At 39.9% G+C, this 17,806-nt stretch overlaps 1 protein-coding gene across 1 annotated transcript in view; it reads right to left on the bottom strand.

The window, feature by feature from the left end:
• Positions 1-17,806, bottom strand: part of CRB1 (crumbs cell polarity complex component 1) — a 312,251-nt gene that overhangs the window by 49,098 nt on the left and 245,347 nt on the right. The window contains exons 6-8 of the mRNA XM_044003104.1: positions 16,695-17,651; positions 5,987-6,534; positions 3,660-3,825 (exon numbers count right to left, since the gene is read on the bottom strand). Of these exons, the coding sequence (XP_043859039.1) occupies positions 3,660-3,825; positions 5,987-6,534; positions 16,695-17,651 (1,671 nt within the window). The remainder of the gene's footprint in view (positions 1-3,659; positions 3,826-5,986; positions 6,535-16,694; positions 17,652-17,806) is intronic.

Below are 17,806 nucleotides of genomic sequence, written 5' to 3'. Positions count from 1 at the left end.
ATAATGGAAAGTCATAGGATCTTGAGTTCAAATCCAGCTGTCCTAATACTTTTTGATCTTAGGCAATTCACTTAAAGTCTCAACACTCCCTTTTTATTATATTTAAAATGAAAGAATTGGATTAGATGACTTCTAAGGTCTCATTGAGCCCTAAATGTACAAGCCCTGTGATAGGAATACAAATAACTTACAAAAGAAACTCATGGTTTATACCTCTGATTGTTACCTTGACGACCATTTTGTATTGTTTGCTTGTTTTTTAATTTTAAGTAGAAAAGGAATGAAATCCCAGGAATTATTATGAAGTCCTCCAAGTACTGTGGTATTTATTAGAACTCTAGTTTTGTGCACTACAGCTCAATGCAACAAAATGGATTGTCTTCATTTTATAGAACCATAACTAGGGCTTTTTGCACTTAAAAGAAACCATTCCTAGGCAAGGGCACAAAGGTACCTGCATTTGGAAGAGACTGAGGGGTGTGCTGGTAAATGTTTAACAGTAGCTCTCAGAAAAAGTAACCCCCAAACACCTGTTTTATCTTCATTATTATTACATTTTTCTATTACTTTCTTGAGTCCAATCAACAAAACAATCGCATACTGATTTGTAATGAGGTATAAATACTGCTGAAACTTAACAATCTATCAAGAGATGGTTTGGGCTGGCTGCAGCACAGCCCTGGGTGGATATTATACAGGGAGGAGTAGAGACTACTGGACATCACATGATACCTGCTGAGGAGATTGTCCAGTCAGAGGAAGACTACAAAAAAAATTCCCCCAATATTTCTGGCAGTAAATGAATGATTCATTTTAAAGTTCAGTCAGAAACTAGCACTTTTGAAAATGTCATGATCACAACCCATGATTTGGGTAATAACCACAATGCTCATGGTCGTCAGAGGACCTGGGTACCCATGCTACTTCATCCATGTGTGACTGCAGACAAGTGTCCAGTTCTGAGGACCTCAGTTTCCTTGTTTCTAAAATGTGAGGTTGGCTTCTTAAGATGACCTTTGAGGTCTCCTTTATGTCTAAATCTGTGATTCTACGAACTCCTCTTATCAGATACAGTCTTCCATGGCATGTTTTTCCTTCTTATTCAAGCCACTTGGCACACATTGAGTTTATCATAATAACAATAGCTTTGTTGCAGTGGAGGTGGGATGGCTATAACGTAGCCATTATAGCCAATTTAGAATGGCATCTGTTCTACCACTTGTAATCTTCTAGAGCAGCCTGGGGCACTTGGGCTGAGTTAGGAGCTGGCTCACACAACCAACATCTGCCTGGGGTGGTCCTTGAACTCAGGTCTTGCTGACTCTGCCCCTGACTCTCCAGCTGCAACCCTTGTCTCATAGTTTACAAATCACTCCCCTCACAGAAAATCCTTTGATTGTTTGTCTCACAACTTCATGCTTTAAAAATCTCTGGTTTAAAATTAAGGAAATATACATTAGAGCCTGAATAAAATTACAATGGGTGAATCAAATCCATGGTGGTATATGAACTGAACTATTAGACCTAATCTCAATGTAGTTTAATTTTTTAAAAAGCCTACAATGATTGGATCATAACATCTTGTACAATTTGATCTTAGAAAGTAGAAAAAGTGAACTCTAGCATTTGCTCTAAGTGACCCCTTCACTTCTCTCAAAGGAAAATGGCATCATATCTCTCCAATTACATTCTCTCTCTTCTCCGAGTTAAGCTATATATAAAACCTTTTGACTTAGACATTTTTGTCTAGTTGACATCCAGACATTTTAGCTGTTTCTCTCACATTTTACATATGTTGACCCTCCTTAACTATCAATGGGAAAGAACCCCAAACACCAACCAAACCTCTATTTTCAAAGGGCATTTTTTCTGGGGATTGCATTACCTGAATCTTAGGTGGCTTTCTGCATTCCACTTTAGTGGGTGAGAGGAACAGGGAGAAATGATATGGGCTGAATGATGGTCATTAGTTTGGGGCTTTCAGTCTCAGAAATCTTGTGCTTTTTGCAAAGATAACATTAGAGAGACTTGGATTTTCTGTAACATGCTGTTGGGATTAGGGACTTAAGTTTTATCATTAAGATGTTTCACTTAAGAAAAGAGAACCAAGATACCAATAGCATTCATTCCAAAATGAAAGAGAACATCCTCAAATTAACCCTCTTGCTACAGGGTAAGAGAAGCAGTTTACTGAAGCACTGGCAGGGTGATAGCCAGACTATTTTATAGCCTGAACCAGACAGACATAGCCCAATGAATAAATTAAGAGAAATGTTACTTCAGAGAAACCTGTTTTAATCTTTAGCCTCATCCCATTTGTTGGTGAGTATAAGCATTACTTCCCAAATGAGCCCAAAGCAAACTAAATTTTTATCCTGGGATAGGCCCCAAGCAGAGGTAGAAACCCAGGTTTGGAATGAGCTTTAGAACACTGTTTCTCAAAAGCAGAGATTAGGATGTATTATTATTATTATTAGTAATAATAATAATAATAATAATAATAATAATAATTAAGAGAGGCAGCAGTGGCATGGAAGTAAGAGTCCTGAGTCTGAGTCTTACTCTGCTCCTGACTACCAGAGCCATCTTGGTAAAGTTGAATTAACTCTGAGCATTAATTTTCTCATTCATACAATGGCAGGCAGTGGGGGGGGGGAGGCAGGAGAGGAAGTGGTGTGACATGGATCTGTCCAGAAAATGGGGCAGCAAAACTGGGACTATGGTATTAAATAGCTCTAGAACTAAGAATGGACCTATGAGGTTCTCTTGCTTTTCTCCCTTAGTTTGCCTTCCTCTCTGTATCCTTAGCACAGTGCCTGGCACATAGATAGTAATATAGATAATAAATACTCATTAACTGACAAATTTATTTTATGTATGAGGAAACTGAGGCCAATAGAGGTTAAGAAACTTAACCAAGGGGACAGCTAGGTGGCACAGTGGATAAAGCACTGGCCCTGGATTCAGGAGGTTCAAATCCAGCCTCAGTCACTTGACACTTACTAGCTGTGTGACCCTGAGCAAGTCAATTAACTCTCATTGCCCCCCCCCAAAAAGAAACTTAACCAAGGTCGCACCTGTAGTAAGTGGCAGAATTGAGTTCCATTTTATTCTTCAGGCACAGGGGCTACTCAATAGAAGCAGGAAGGGTTCAGAGAATGCTAGCTATCCCTCTTAATCCCTTGGCTATACCTCCTCCTAGTCTCAAAACTCCATTATATTTATCTAATGGGGTTAAAGGTGGGGTGAGAAATCTTTCAGACTCCAGGATCACTTTTCCCCAGTAATGCAGGGAGATTGTAGCCTAGGGCTTCCTGGGCTGCATTTTACTTGGGGGAGCTGCAAAATACAGAAGATTGATTGCCTTCATTCATCAGAAGAGTTAGAACTAGGATTGCTCCACATCTCATCAGGATTATCAAGAGACAGGAGAGGCAGCCAAAGAAGGGGACCATCTGACTTCCACTTGAAGTTAGCAGGATCTTGAAAGAAGCAGGAAGGAGAAAAGGGGCTTTGGGATTAACTCAAGACTCTTTTCCTAGTACTCAAATTGGGGCACCTCGTTTTTGAGCAGGCAGGTAATTTGATCTGCAGTATTTTCCATGTGGCTGTCTCTTTACAGTTAATTAGAGAAGATGGTATCTTTTAATTATACCTACAATCATAGCCTCGTGGTACCAGCTGACATTGGGATTCAAGTGGGCATGGGCTGAGTTCACACCACTTGACTTCCTCACAGGCTTTTCCTGCTGTGTTTGGGGGACACGAGCAGGTGAAGTCATCCCAGATGGAATAGCAAACACCTCCATTGTGGCAAGGGTTGTACTAGAAGAAAGAAATGAAAAGCAAAAATAATATTATCAGATAGAGGTGGAATGGAAGCAAGTAAGACTACTTATATAAAAAGTACCTGTTTCTCTCTTCCCCCCTGCACCTTATCCTTTCCCAGATCTGCTCTGTGCTAAGAAAAAGAAGAAAAGCTGGGGCTGACATGCTCAACATTTTCAAGGATTTTTCCTCATTTGTGTGTGTGTGTGTGTGTGTGTGTTTAGATGTCAAAGGAGCAAGGGTGACTTTATTGAGTGTCTTTTGGTGCATTCCAAAAGGCTTTTCCATGAGGGGGAACCTTCCCAATCAGGAGACATGGTAACTACCATATTAGTTTTAGATAGTGCTTCCAAAGCATTTCCAATGAAATGGGAGTTTTAGTGATTCCACATGTATGTAAGTGCCTTTTAAAAGTTTTATCTGTGGCACTCCATACTCAATAGACAGGTTTATATAATTTGGGGGGAGGGAGGGGTCTGGTAAGCCTATGGAACATTTCTCTTTGTTGTTGTTGCTATTGTTTAGAGTTGTGGTTTTATCAATGTAGAGAAGCCCCTGGTATGATGCCTCCTTATCTTGGAGAGTTTCTGGGGGCTCTGAAGTGTTAAGTGACTTGTCCATGGTCACAAACCTAGTCAGAGCCAGGCCTTGACCCTTAGGTTGTCCTGATTCCAACCAACCCTTTCTATTGCCACTCCACCCTGCTTCTCTTCAGGAGCACAGTAGTAGAAAAATAACTTGGTTTGTAAAATAATATTTCATGAATGTTCATAGGAAAATGCAGTAATATAAAATAACTACTTTCCTTCCAACTCATTTCCTAGCTGACTTTTTCAGAAATATGAACTTTCTAGTGGGTGCGGTTTGTTTGGTTGCTTCAGTACCAATGTTGACTTAATTAAACCCATAAAATGGCAATAAGAGCTTAGGAAAGAAATCCCTCTCACAGTCTTAAGAAGACAGTGTGCTGTAGTGGATACAATGCCTACTTTGAAACCAGGAAGATCTGGATTCAAGTCTAGCTGCTGACGTGTACTGTCTGTGTGATCCTGAGCAAGTCATTTGCCTGTTAGTATTCCAGGCAGCTCTCTATAAATTGCAGAGAGGATGCTGACTTGCATTGGGAGAAGGGGTTTCCTCACCTGGGAGTTTCTTATACTAATGAAATCATGAATCGTGTCCCTATTTCTTATCTAGGCATTGTAAGCTACTACTTGAGGTTCAAATCCAACCTATCACTTTGTTTCAGCATGGCCATAGAGCTAAAATGGCTTAAAAATGTAAATACGGGGGCAGCTAGGTGGCACAATGGATAGAGCTCTGGCCCTGGAGTAAGGAGTACCTGAGTTCAAATCCGGCCTCAGACACTTAACACTTACTAGCTGTATGACCCTGGGCAAGTCACTTAGCCCCCACTTGCCTCACCAAAAAAAATGTAAATACAATAAAACTTTATTTAAAAATATTAAAAAAATCCTTAGGTCACTCCCCCTCCAAAAGCAGGTCAGCTGGATTTGGTCTATGGACCATAGTTCGCTGACTCCTCTGGGAAGAGAGGTGGTTGCTGTTAGGGTTTTAGTCTTTTTAGTCTTTTGTTTTGGTGGCCTGTCATCACATGTGATTGGTGCATGGTGCTAAATAAGTTCAAAATGATGTTTGTTCCATGGTGAGTTTTCTGAAATCCTTAATCCTAGCCAGTTAAATACCTTGCACTAGTTTGTTGTTGGTTACCAGAGGGCCATGCCAGAGATTACCAGTAGTGGAAAAAAAAATAAAACAACTTACAGCTTGGGCTTTACCAATGATATGTTTGTAGCATCCTCGATATACATCAGAACTTTACATAAGCAGTATCAAAATGGATGGATAGAGCAAGGAGCTCTATCAGGAGCTGTCAGGAAGATCTGAGTTCAAATCCAGCCTCAGACACTTACTAGCTGTGTGACCTGGGCAAGTTACTTAACTGTTTGCTTTCATTTTCCTACTCTGTAAAATGAGTTGGAGAAGGAAATGGCAAACCACTCCAGTATCTTTGCCAAGAAAACCCCAAATGGGGACACAAAGAATTGAACAGGACTGAAATGACTGAACAACAACAACAAATCAAAATGGATGTGTCAACCTTTACTGTAAGGGTTGGTACTATGGAAAATCCTACCTTGCAAAGGTTATCCCCAGTGCAGCCAGGTGTCACATTGACAAGAGTCTGATTGAGAAGCGAACTTCCTTTTGTAAGTGGGAATAACTCCAGTCTATGACTATTTAATCTTATGTCCTGGATACATCCTTTGAAGTACCCGCCCCGGAATTCAGTTTCTTTTTTATCTGGTAGGCCTCCAATGTAGAGAAGGTCTCCACTTTGAATTTTCCTTGGGGGAATAGAAACATATCCTAGGTTTTGGGAAGACTGGTAGAGGTGGATTTTATTTGGTTCCATTTTCAAAGATATCAAGTGACTGTTTCCATCGTTTAGAAGAGTTCTTCCAATTAACTTGGGAGAAGTTGGAGTCAATAGCGCTGGTCTTCCATGTTCCAACCAAACGTTAATAAAATGGAAAGTACTGTTCTTCAAGGCTAGGAGAAAGCCAGACGACTTGCGGGTTCGGACAAACATTGAGAGAGTGATGATATCCTCTTGGTTGTTTTCAAGTCTGAAGAGAGCATAGCCTGTGGAGTCATCCTGTCCAAATCTGCCAGCTGTATACTCTTGAGGAATTTGGGGACAATGGGGATAGAGGAAGAGAAACAAAGAAACATCTTAGGACTTGGGTAAAAAAAGAATGGATGGGAGAAGAAAATAATAGTTGGCAGCTGGGTAGTATAGTGGTTAGAGCAATAGATCTGGATTTAGGAAGAGTTGAGATCAACTCTGGCCTCAGACTCTAGCTGTGTGGCCCTGTACAAGTCCCTTTCTCTGCCTCAGTTTTCCTGATCTGTAAAAATGGGGATAATAATAGCACCTACCTCCCAGGGTTACTGTGAGTAGCAAATAAGATGACATTTTTAAAGCACTTTGCAAGCCTTAAAGCATGACCTAAATGCCAACTCTTATTACTATTATTATTTCATTATTATTTTAAAAGAGCTAATGCTGTTTTTTAGAGAGGCTGCATGCCATAGAGGAGCTGGTCTCAGAGACAGAAAGGCCTGGGTTCAAATCCAACCTCTAACACACATTGGCTATATATATGGTCCCGAGAAGTTCCCCTAACTCTCAGAGCTTGAGACAATTCTCTAAGCGAATACATAGCAGGTGCTGATCTGCTTTCTTCATCAGGTATTCTCAATGCAAATGAAATCCCAGCCAAGTATTAAAATAATGTTCTTACTCAATATTGATTTCATGACTCTTAAGATGGAATGGGAATAAAGGATCATCTAGTTCACCACCCTCATTTTGAATATGGGAAAGCTGAGTGTCATATTGCAATTAAAGTTAGAAGATGATAGTTTGAATCCTGGTTTTGCCACTTACTAGTCGTTTGACTTTGATCAGACTATATCACCTCTCTGGGCCTCAGCTTTCCCATATGCAAAATGAGGGGCATCTAGTGGCACAGAGGATAGAGCACTGGCCTTGAAGTTTGGATGACCTAAATTCAAATCTCCCCCCAGGCACTTACTAGCCTTAAACATCCAGGGCCATCTCCAGTCATCCTGATGTATATCTTTCCACTGGACCCAGATGGCCCTGGAGGAGAGAGTGAGGTTGGTGACCTTGCACAGCCCTCCCTCACTTAAATCCAATTCATTGCAAGTCATGACATCACTCTAATGCCACAGTCCTTTTCAAGAATGAAGAACAAACAACAATAATGTCCATGTTATATGTGTCTTGTCTTGCCTATTTAATCAAAACTCCATGAGGGTAGGAATTGTGTCTTATTGGCCTTTGTATTTCATGTGATCACAGGTTTGGAGCGAAAAGGGATCTTAAAGGTCATGTAGTTCAACCTCTCATTTTACAGTTGTGGAAACGAAGGCCCCAAGAAGTGACTTTCCCAGGGTCTCCTAGCACCTATCACAATGCTAGTATTTCATGAATGTTATTCAAATTGAATTGCTATTTTTTTAAAAAAATATGCCCTTTTTCCAAATTGGGGAAATCTCTTATGCTCTAGTCAAAATTTGGACAAAGATCTGGATCATTTCTCTTATAACTGAACGGCAGTAAACCTGTTTAAGCCGTCATCTGGTTTTGAAAACCACCTGCCTAAAAGGCTCCGTTTCCAGAGCACTAGTTTGATTTTCTACAGGGAAGGCATTTTGAATCTGCATTTGGAGACCACCTGCTTGAGGCAACCACGGGTAGCTTTCAAAGCATATTGTTAGATGAAATAACCTCTTTGAGAAGGGCAACAACGCCAAATACATTGCAGTATTTTTATAGGAAAGAATATCTTTATTAAGACAAGTTGGCTCTTGGAGCTTCAGGGATTTGAGGGTTGGCACAGAAACACTCAACCTCAGGGGTGGCAGGGGTCTTTGCCCATCACCTTAGGATGCCTGCAGCAACATTTTCCAGAAACAAATTAGAAGAGAGACGACGTAGCAGGTTTTTTCCCCCCTTAGGAAGCTTTCCTGGGCTTCTCCACCATTCTATAGGCAATGAGAGGTGTCTGTGTGATGTGACTTTTGAGGCAGCAGAAGACCTCCATATCTTGTTGACCCTGAATACTACATGAAGTTCCCACACGACTCAGGCCTTTGAGCTAAGACACTGAAGGCCCATGTAAAAATGCAAATGTTACCCAGGAAAGGTAAGACAATTCAACCATGCTCCAACATTAACACCTTATTTTGAATTGCCTAATAGGACTAGCGAGCTAGTCAGCCAACTCGGATGTTTTGTTTTGTTGTGGTTTTTTGGTGGGGCAATGAGGGTTAAGTGACTTGCCAAGGGTCACACGGTGTCAAGTGTCTGAGGCTAGACTTGAACCCAGGTCCTCCTGAATCCAGGGCCAGTGCTTTATCTATTGTGCCACCTAGCTGCCCCACAACTAGCATTTATTAAGCATTGATTATGTGCCAGGCACTGTGCTCAGAGCTGGAGATATGAAAAAAGGGCAAAAAAACCCACCCCAAAACAGTCTCTACTCTCAAAGAGCTCAAACTCTAATTAGGATGTCATCACACAGGACCTTGGGGTCTTAGAACAGGGATGTTTTCATGGCTGAAGGGTACAAGAAAGGTGAAGCCTGTGGAGAATTCTCTGGACCCTCAGGTGCAAATTGGGAGAACACGGTTGGGGGGGGAGGTTCTCAAGTTGGGCCACTACCCTGACCCTAAGAAGCCAGGGGCAGCTTCCAAAGGGGAGGAGGAAGCACTGATTTTGTGGGTAAAGTGTTGCTGAGACTTGTAAGATGGAAGCCTAGAGGGACTCAGTGTGTTTCCCCAAAGATTCACGGGTAGTGACCGAGCAGGTACTGCATCTGATTCTGAGCCCAAAGCTATTCCAGGCTTCCTTTCAAACACAGTGGTTGAATATAAAGAAAATTCAGGAGCTTCAGATGTCTTATCTGAAAATGAATGAATTCTCCTGAACTATCTTTAAAGAGGCTCAGAAAACAGTGGTCAACTATATAGATCTTGATGGCCCTATTGGGTTAGGGATGGCCCCATAAAGTCTAAAATCACTGCTTCTAAAGAGAAAATGTTGCTTGAACTGAATATAAAAGAGAAAAAATATTAGGTTTATTAGCAAATCTCAGGGAACAAACAGTAATGATCTGCTTAAGAGATCACTATTGTCTTTGATTTTGTTTTTGTTTTTGTTTTTTGCTTTATTTTGTTTTGGTTTTTTTTTTGGAGGGGCAGTGAGGGTTAAATGACTTGCCCAGGGTCACACAGCTACTAAGTGTCAAGAAGATCACTATGTCTTTAAGGAACTTTCCAGGATTGCCAAAAGCTTCAATACACGTCTTCATTAATATCTGTGACAGTGCCTAGAAGAAAAGGCGGTGGTTGTAAATGAGGGCCCGAGAGAATTCATGGAAAGTGGCCTTATTTAAACATTGTGAGTCAAAGGCAAAAAATGACAGTAAATTATCTTGTATCCTATTTGCAGGATAGATAGAATGATGGGGTTTTAAGTCCAACATACTCTGGCCTTGTAGCTCTCCTATCATTTTTTTTTCTTTACTTAGACTGTTAGATGCTGTATTTTAAGCAATTTTTGTGTAAGCAAAATGCTGTTAGAGAAATGTGTGGGTTTCTACATGCAGAGAAAATGTGTTAAGGCACTGTTAAATGAAGCATACTTCATAAAGGATTCTAAGCGTGACTAGTTTTAAGTAATTCTTCAGATGTTATCGAACTTGTGATCAGTGTGAAGTAGGAAGCACTGTTATAGTTTCAACTGAAACTCCCTATTATATATTTTATATAATATTGGCCCACTGTCCTCCCTTTGACCCCAGTCAGGTTCACATTAATCTTGTAATCCTTTCCACAGATTCCTAAGCTTTTTAGCTATTTATATTTTTACTTCTGCAAAATAACTTAGTGTGAGGAATATAATTTTTAAAGGAATTTCAAAATTTTGTATCCTTGAATTTAATACCTAATCTGGATTTCTACTCATGTTAATTATCTTATGAATAGTTGAAATTAAATATCAGGGGGGCAGCTAGGTGGCACAGTGGATAAGTCACCAGCCCTGGATTCAGGAGGACCTGGGTTCAAGTCTGGCCTCAGACACTTGACACTGTGTGACCCTTGGCAAGTCACTTAACCCTCATTGCCCCGCCAAAGAAAAAAAAGGAAATTAAATATCAAAAGTGACCAATAAATTTTTTGCAGAATTTCCATGAACTATTGAATGCCATGCTTCAAGTCCATTAGTGGATTTGAAATCAGGAGACTTTGGTTTGAACCACAGGGATGCTACTTATTACCTGGGCAACTCACTCAACCTCTCTCATCCATACAGTGAGAAAATGGTCATTACCCAATGCCCATTACTTCAATAACTTTAAGGAATGATAATTACATCAGTGTGGGTACTCACTCATTCTCCCCACAAAGATCACAACACAGGTCCCCTGCGCCTCCCTAGACTTTCTGAATTTCTATGGCTAAATGCTTCACCCTGAAGGCTCTTCACCTTTGCCTAAGCTAATCTGTAGATGACAGACTATCATTGAGCCTTTACTTGAAGCCTTTCTACCCAGAGCTAGAGCTGACAGCATCCTGGTACACTCTTTGAGAAGGCAATCACCTCCATGCTTTGGTGAATCATTGAAAGAAGACCTTTAGGGGGAACCCATTAATTTCCATTATTGACAAATCACTTTTTTGTTAGCCTAATGGTTTGTTTATTTAATAGACCTCAGGGGTCCCTAGCTCTGCAAAAAACTGGCAGAAGAATGTTGGATTCTTCTTGGACCAGGTAGGGAGAGCTGCTTGTTAGATATTCAGTGTCAGCATTTACACCTCAGAAATAATCAAATACTGCAAATTTGGGCTTGTTTTTTTGTTGTTATGTTTATTGTCCAGATGTTAGAAAGTGATGGAGAAAATGTTAGTAATGCAGATTCAACTTAAAAGTATATCCTGCCCTTTTGGAGATCCTGTTGTTAAACATTTATCAGCACACACTGGGAGGTGTATGACAACATAGCTAGCATTTATAGTTAGTTATATAGTTATAATAACAATTATGTATTTATATATACATATGTATATATGTATTTTTAAAAGTTTGTTTTTTATCCTTATAACCCTATGAAGGAGTAACTATTATCATACCTACTTTCACAGAAGAGCAAAATGACTTTCCTAGTATCACAGAATAACTTTCTATGGCAGGATTTGAACTCAGATTGTACAAAAGGTGTTAGAATGAAAGTTATTTTCTAGTCATTCATGAATCTCTACTATAATATGCACCTGTACTGGCTCAATACCTGCAATCATGACAAGACATTCAGCTTGTTTATTTTTTTCTTTCTCTGACATCAGCTTTCTCTAAAGGGAGGAACTACTTCCTACACAGTATAGTAAAATAATTGTGGCTCTTTTATTTGGGGGGTAGTCAAGGGTGCTTTTCTGACCCTAATCCATAGCTAGCCCTCACCACCTGGTACATCCTTTGAACCTAGAGTAGTCCTCCTATTCATCCAGATTCTACAAAGGACAATAACCCTCTCTTCTGAGGCCTTGAAGGGCAGTTATTCCTTCACCTTCTGCCTCTCTCTAGAGTTTACAATGTCAAACTAAATTGTAAGCTCCCTGAGGGTGGAGACTATTTGTTTTTTCTGTCTCCCTTTTCACTTAGAACAGTAGTTTGCACCCACACTTACTATTTATGAATATTATTATTTCCCTGTGTTTTCTCTGCTAAAACTCAGACTCATCCAACAAATGATGGCTGCGACAATCTCATTAGATTTTTTTTTTTCTGCAGGCAGGAAAGCATGACAGGATGGATATGAAATGTCCTCTCATCTTCTGTATTTTCCCCATCTCCATTTCCTCCACTTTCCCATTTTCTTTCTCCTTCCTAGGATCAGAATAATGTTGAGCAGAGTTGTGTGTCCAATAAGAACAAAGTCTGACCAAGGACGGGTTTTTTCAGATTGATGATTTGTGCTATTCTTGGCCTTCCAGGGCAATTGTTTGTGCAAAGTTTGTGTGGTCTTATCTACTAGAAGCCATTGCTGTGACCTGGTTATCAGGTACAGAATACTTGTATACTACCTTCATACATATAAATGCTGCCTAATCCAAAACATGCTGATGTGCCAGCCTCTGATTCTGTCTGTCTCTCTTTCCCCATTCCTATCCCCTGTGGCTCTCAAAATATAGTATGTGCTGACTTTATTCTTCCTGTCACCCTTGGCTAAAATATTGGAATTTCTGAGACAATCTATTGGTTTGTGAGAAAAGATGAGCAAGAGTGTATGAGAATGAGATGTTCTGAAAAATCTCTTGTTCTTTTCAACACAGAAAATCTGGGCTCAAAGTGTTAGCTGTTGGGGCAGCTAGGTGGTGCAGTGGATAGAGCACCGGCCCTGGAGTCAGGAGTACCTGAGTTCAAATCTGGCCTCAAACACTTAACACTTACTAGCTGTGTGACCCTGGGCAAGTCACTTAACCCCAATTGCCTCACTAAAAAAAAAAAACCCAAAAAATCCCCCCCAAAACAAAACAAAACAAAAAAAACAAGTCTTAGCTGTTTGAGGGGTTTGGAGAGGGTGGGGGCACAAAGAAACATGCCAGTGACAAAGGACATCTGCAGGTAAGGGTGGTGGCCTTGGTGATTAATTGAAACCTTGTCAAAGTAGTTCTAGGTATTCCACTTTTAGTCATTCAGTTCAAAGCCCCTTTTCCAGGCTATTTATCCATTGGGATATGCTTTCATTATGTTTGGAAAGCAGTCTGGCTGGAAGGAGCAATCTATAAAGTAGGTTCTTTTTCCATCCAGGATGTTGTGTGGGATGGGCTACATAATTTCTGTGGCCACCTTATGGATTCTATGATTCCTGGGGACTTCTGTTTCATCTACCCTTAGTTAACTAGTAGTGTTACCCTGCATTTTTAAAAAATTGGGTATTTTTAATACCAAAAATACCTTCAGAGTCAAGTAGAAAGAATGTTGTTAGTGTCTGAGAATCTGAGCTTTAATCATGTCTCTGCCCCTTGGGGAACTTTGAGCAAGTCATTTTATCTCTCTAGACATCAGTTTCCTCATTTGTAAAATGAAGGAATTGTCCTACGTGACCTTTGAAATCCATTTAAGTTTTAGATATGGAATCATATGTGGTAAAAAGTGAAAGCTTTTAGCAGTTCGTTATGATAACTGAAAGACACCAGTTTTTGAAGGACCACCCTTTCGGGGAGGAGACAGCACTCCACTTCCGGGGTGCGAGCTTAAAAGCAAGGAGAGAACAGAAATTGGTCTCCTTTTTTGCTTGCTTGCTGGCTCGCGCAGCACACAGGCACGTGCTTGACACGGTTCTTAGCCTCAGAGGTGGCCTTGGGTTTTTGGTGAGTTCTATAGGGAATATAGACTAAGCTTAGATCTAAGACTATTTATTTGTATTTCTACTTTCCTATCTCTCTAATCAACATCACCTTGTTTTGTTGGCTAATTAATTCCCAAACAATAAAAGCTCTAACTAAAGCTCAGAGGCTTCTTTCACATACTGGTCTGGGAGATATATAAGGGAAAGGTTAAAGGGGATTTTAATGCTCTTGTATCCAATTTTAAATCTCACACATAATCAAAAGGGATGAGGCTCTAATAGTAGAATATTAAACACTGAGATACCTCAGTGGGGATAATTTTTGGAAAATTGTCTTTCCTAATGTCCCTCAAATCACAGGCTGTAAGCTGATATCTCCTTGATCACTTATCAAATTCCCTCCAGAGAAACATATTCCATTCATCAATCAGTATGCATCTTATGTGTAGACAACATCCATAAAGTTAATTGGTATTTACTAGATTATGTAAGTTAATTGGTATTTACTAGATTAGCAAATTAAACTGGAGTTTAGGGGTTTATTGGTTTATATTTAGCCATCAATGGGTAGACAAGAGTCATTATGGGAAACTGTCAGAACCAAATTGTTGATTGGGGGCTTTACTACACCTACAAATTTGCTTGGTGGACATTGTGGGAGAGATTCAATTTCTCTCTCTCTCATGTCTCACACACACTCACTCACATACTCATACATTCACACTTTACATTCACACTCCTCACACTCACACAGAGAAGCTCTCCATCAGTTTGGTTCTACAGTGTGGCCTTGTCAGCATAATCAGTGATGGGAACAAAACCTCTGTTGGTTCCCAACAAATAATTTTTGTTAATAATGACATACAAAATGTTTTTATTTTATAACTGACTAGTTTTTCTTTCTATATTGCTTGTTAAAAGAGGTAATGTATGGCAATATATATATATATATATATATATATATATATATATATATATATATGAAAATTACCTTAAATTCAAAAGGACAGTTTTTAGAAAGAAAAGGTTTTTCCCCCTGTTTTATTTTTTGGGGAAAAAGATATCTCAATTAAGTAACCCTGAATTTTCCAAATGGCTAAAAGGGAGAACATTTTGAATGGTGTGGGAAATTAGAGGAGAGGAAACACATCATGGAAATATATCCTAGTACCAAACATTTTCTATTCCTCTTCCTTAAAAAAAAAACAAATCTTAGAAATAAAACCATAGGCCGGCCACTGAACCAAGCATCCATTGAACCTACTTTTCTCGGATAGTTAGCATCAACATGGTCAGTATTAACCTCATGGGTCACTACATCTGGAAGCTGATCAAAATAAGTCAACATCTGTTTGTTATTTTGAATATGTAGTGAAAATATTGCCTAGTGTCAATTAAATAGTTGGCAGCAACTTTTCTTCAAAAAGAAGGAAACATTGCTTAGGGTCCACATCACTGGAGTGTTTCTTCCCCTCATCCTTTTAAAAAAAATCCCACATATTACTACTGCCATTCCATTTAAAATATTGCCCAGACCTAGAACCCTTCCCTCAGAATGAAACAGGGCCATGATTTGTAAAGAATATTGCAGTGGGGAGGGGGAGGGAAGGAACCTGAATAGTTTCTAATAATTCTTAACCATTCTTAACTTATAAGGTTATATTGTTAGAAAGTTATGTTGGCCACGAATGGTTTTAATTTCAATTCATATAAAGGAGAAACATATTTACCAGATGTTGTTCTATGTGCCACATTTCTTTTCAAACCTTGGGATAAATTATCACTAAAACTTCAAAGTAGTCTGTCGCAATTACATTTCAGGCTTTGGCTCTGCATCATAATCATACTACTGCTGATAATAATGTTGATAGTGAAAAGAAAGAATGTATGGATTACTGTCAGTGCCAGTCTATGAAATGATCTCGTACTGCCTGCATACACTGACCTCTGATTTCATTGGTCCAGGGAACCTCCTCTTTGTAAACCCTGTCTACTAATGCAGGCTGGCCACTTATCTGTAAGACTTGAGAGTGCCAGGGCACTGTGAAGTTAAGCGACTTACTACAACTAGTAATCATAAGAGGGAGGACTTGAACCCATGCCTTTTGAATGCCAAAGCCAATCTTCTATCCACTTAGAGACAATGTTGTCTCTAAGAAATGATTGAGAGTTAGAGATTTTAGAATTTGTTTCAAGTTGGATCATGCCAAAGAGAAACAAAGAAACAAAAAAGCAAAAAGATTCCTGGGTCTTGCTGAGAGATAAGACTATGACTTTTTTTTTGTTCCATTTGAACCATCTGGCTCAAGGGTTTTGCAATGTCTCTCTGATGCTACCCTACAAAATAACCCCTTAGAGAAGTCAAGTGGCTTTGTAAAAATTATCCTGCAGCTCCTTCACAGTGCCTGCCACAGGGTGTAGGTACTGAATAAATGCTTGTTGACTTGACTCCTTCACTTGAAGAGCATTAAGTGAAATAGGAAGGAGAGGCTGCCTGTGCTCAATAGTCATAGAAGATGGTTCTGAGGCCCCCTGCCCTGAGGAGTGTTTCTCTGTCAAATTGAACTTAAAGTAGATCCCTGATCTTCAGCAAATGATTAAAGTTTAATGGCATTTTACAAACACCAAGATGAAAGTACCAGATGAGTCAGAGCTATTGGCTTATTTTTAACATCTCTGTGTGAGAGAAGCCCTGACTTCCTACAGATGAAACTCGAAAATAATTAATGCACATTGCTAAGCTCCTCATTTTTTCTCATCGGTGGGCAATCAGCAACAAAGGTCCCAAAGGGTCATTCATTATGTTTTTCTAGCCGGCAGCAGTAGCAGGCTGGTAGCTTTGTCCTCTCTGCTCTGCCTTGTGGCTTAACCCTCTTTGGGCCAACGGTGTATTCTTACCTCTCAAACAGTTCACCCCTTCATAAGGCCGGTAGCAATCGCACTGGTAACTAAGCCACAAGTTGATGCATCGTCCCCTATTTTGACAAGGGTGGTTTTCACACCAATATTTTTTATGGCAGCCTGCTTTGACGTTGAATGATGAGCCTGATGATATGTTCTCAGGAGTAATGAGATTCGAGTCTATTTCAATGTCTTGGAGACAGCCTACAAATGAAGGTGCAGAACGCATATTATAGATGTTAAGCAGAGCAGCACCATCATTCGTCTTCCCTACTGGTAAACCACCCAAAAACGTGTTTTGAAATGCAATCATCACTTGGTCACTATCAATTGGAGAAGGAGCTTTATTGACACATTTCTCTACACAGGAGCTGTCACGCAAAGTAAGGGTAACAGCTTCTGCTAAGGTTACCTCCACTGAATGCCATTCTCCATCACTGGTATTATGGGAAAGGTGCAGCAACACTTTAGACTGGTTATTGACTTGGATCGATAGGTAGACGTAGCCATTCCACAACTCAAGTTTTACATGGGTGTCTTTATCGCCTTGGAGGAGTAGAAGAGCTGATGGCTGTACAGTCTGAAAACTAAGGGCTATGTTAAAGAAAGAATCCTTGATTGGCCCTGGAGCACTGGTGATCCACAGGAAACTATTACCCTCAAAGGAAAGGGTAGTGATAATGTCACAGAGTGACCCAGAATAGCCAGGTGGACAGAGGCAGTTGAATTCATGTTGGCCATTTTGTATGTAAGGGATGCAGATCCCATTGTTCTGACATTTATTTTGCGTGCAGCCCAGAAAAATATCACGGCAGTCCACTCCCCCATAAACTATCCCCTGGAAGTCTTTAGGTGGGCAATGGCAAGTGTAATTCCCAGGAAAGTTCTCGCATGTCCCACCATTTCTACAAGGGTTTGAGGAGCATTCATCAATGTCATCTTCACAGCGGATTCCTGTTAAATGATAGAAAATATTGTGAATGAGTAGATTTTAGGTCAGAAATTCACATTTCATTGAAGTAAATGTTTACTTAAATCAAGTCGACATTTATTAGATTCTTACTGTATGCCAAGCACTGTGCTAAATGCTGGGGATACAAAGAAAGTCA

This window comes from Dromiciops gliroides, chromosome 4, assembly GCF_019393635.1.
Source record: "Dromiciops gliroides isolate mDroGli1 chromosome 4, mDroGli1.pri, whole genome shotgun sequence".
Lineage (NCBI taxonomy): Eukaryota > Metazoa > Chordata > Mammalia > Microbiotheria > Microbiotheriidae > Dromiciops > Dromiciops gliroides.
The sequence above is the reverse complement of the archived record's forward strand: the minus strand, read 5'-3'. Positions and strand labels throughout refer to the sequence as shown.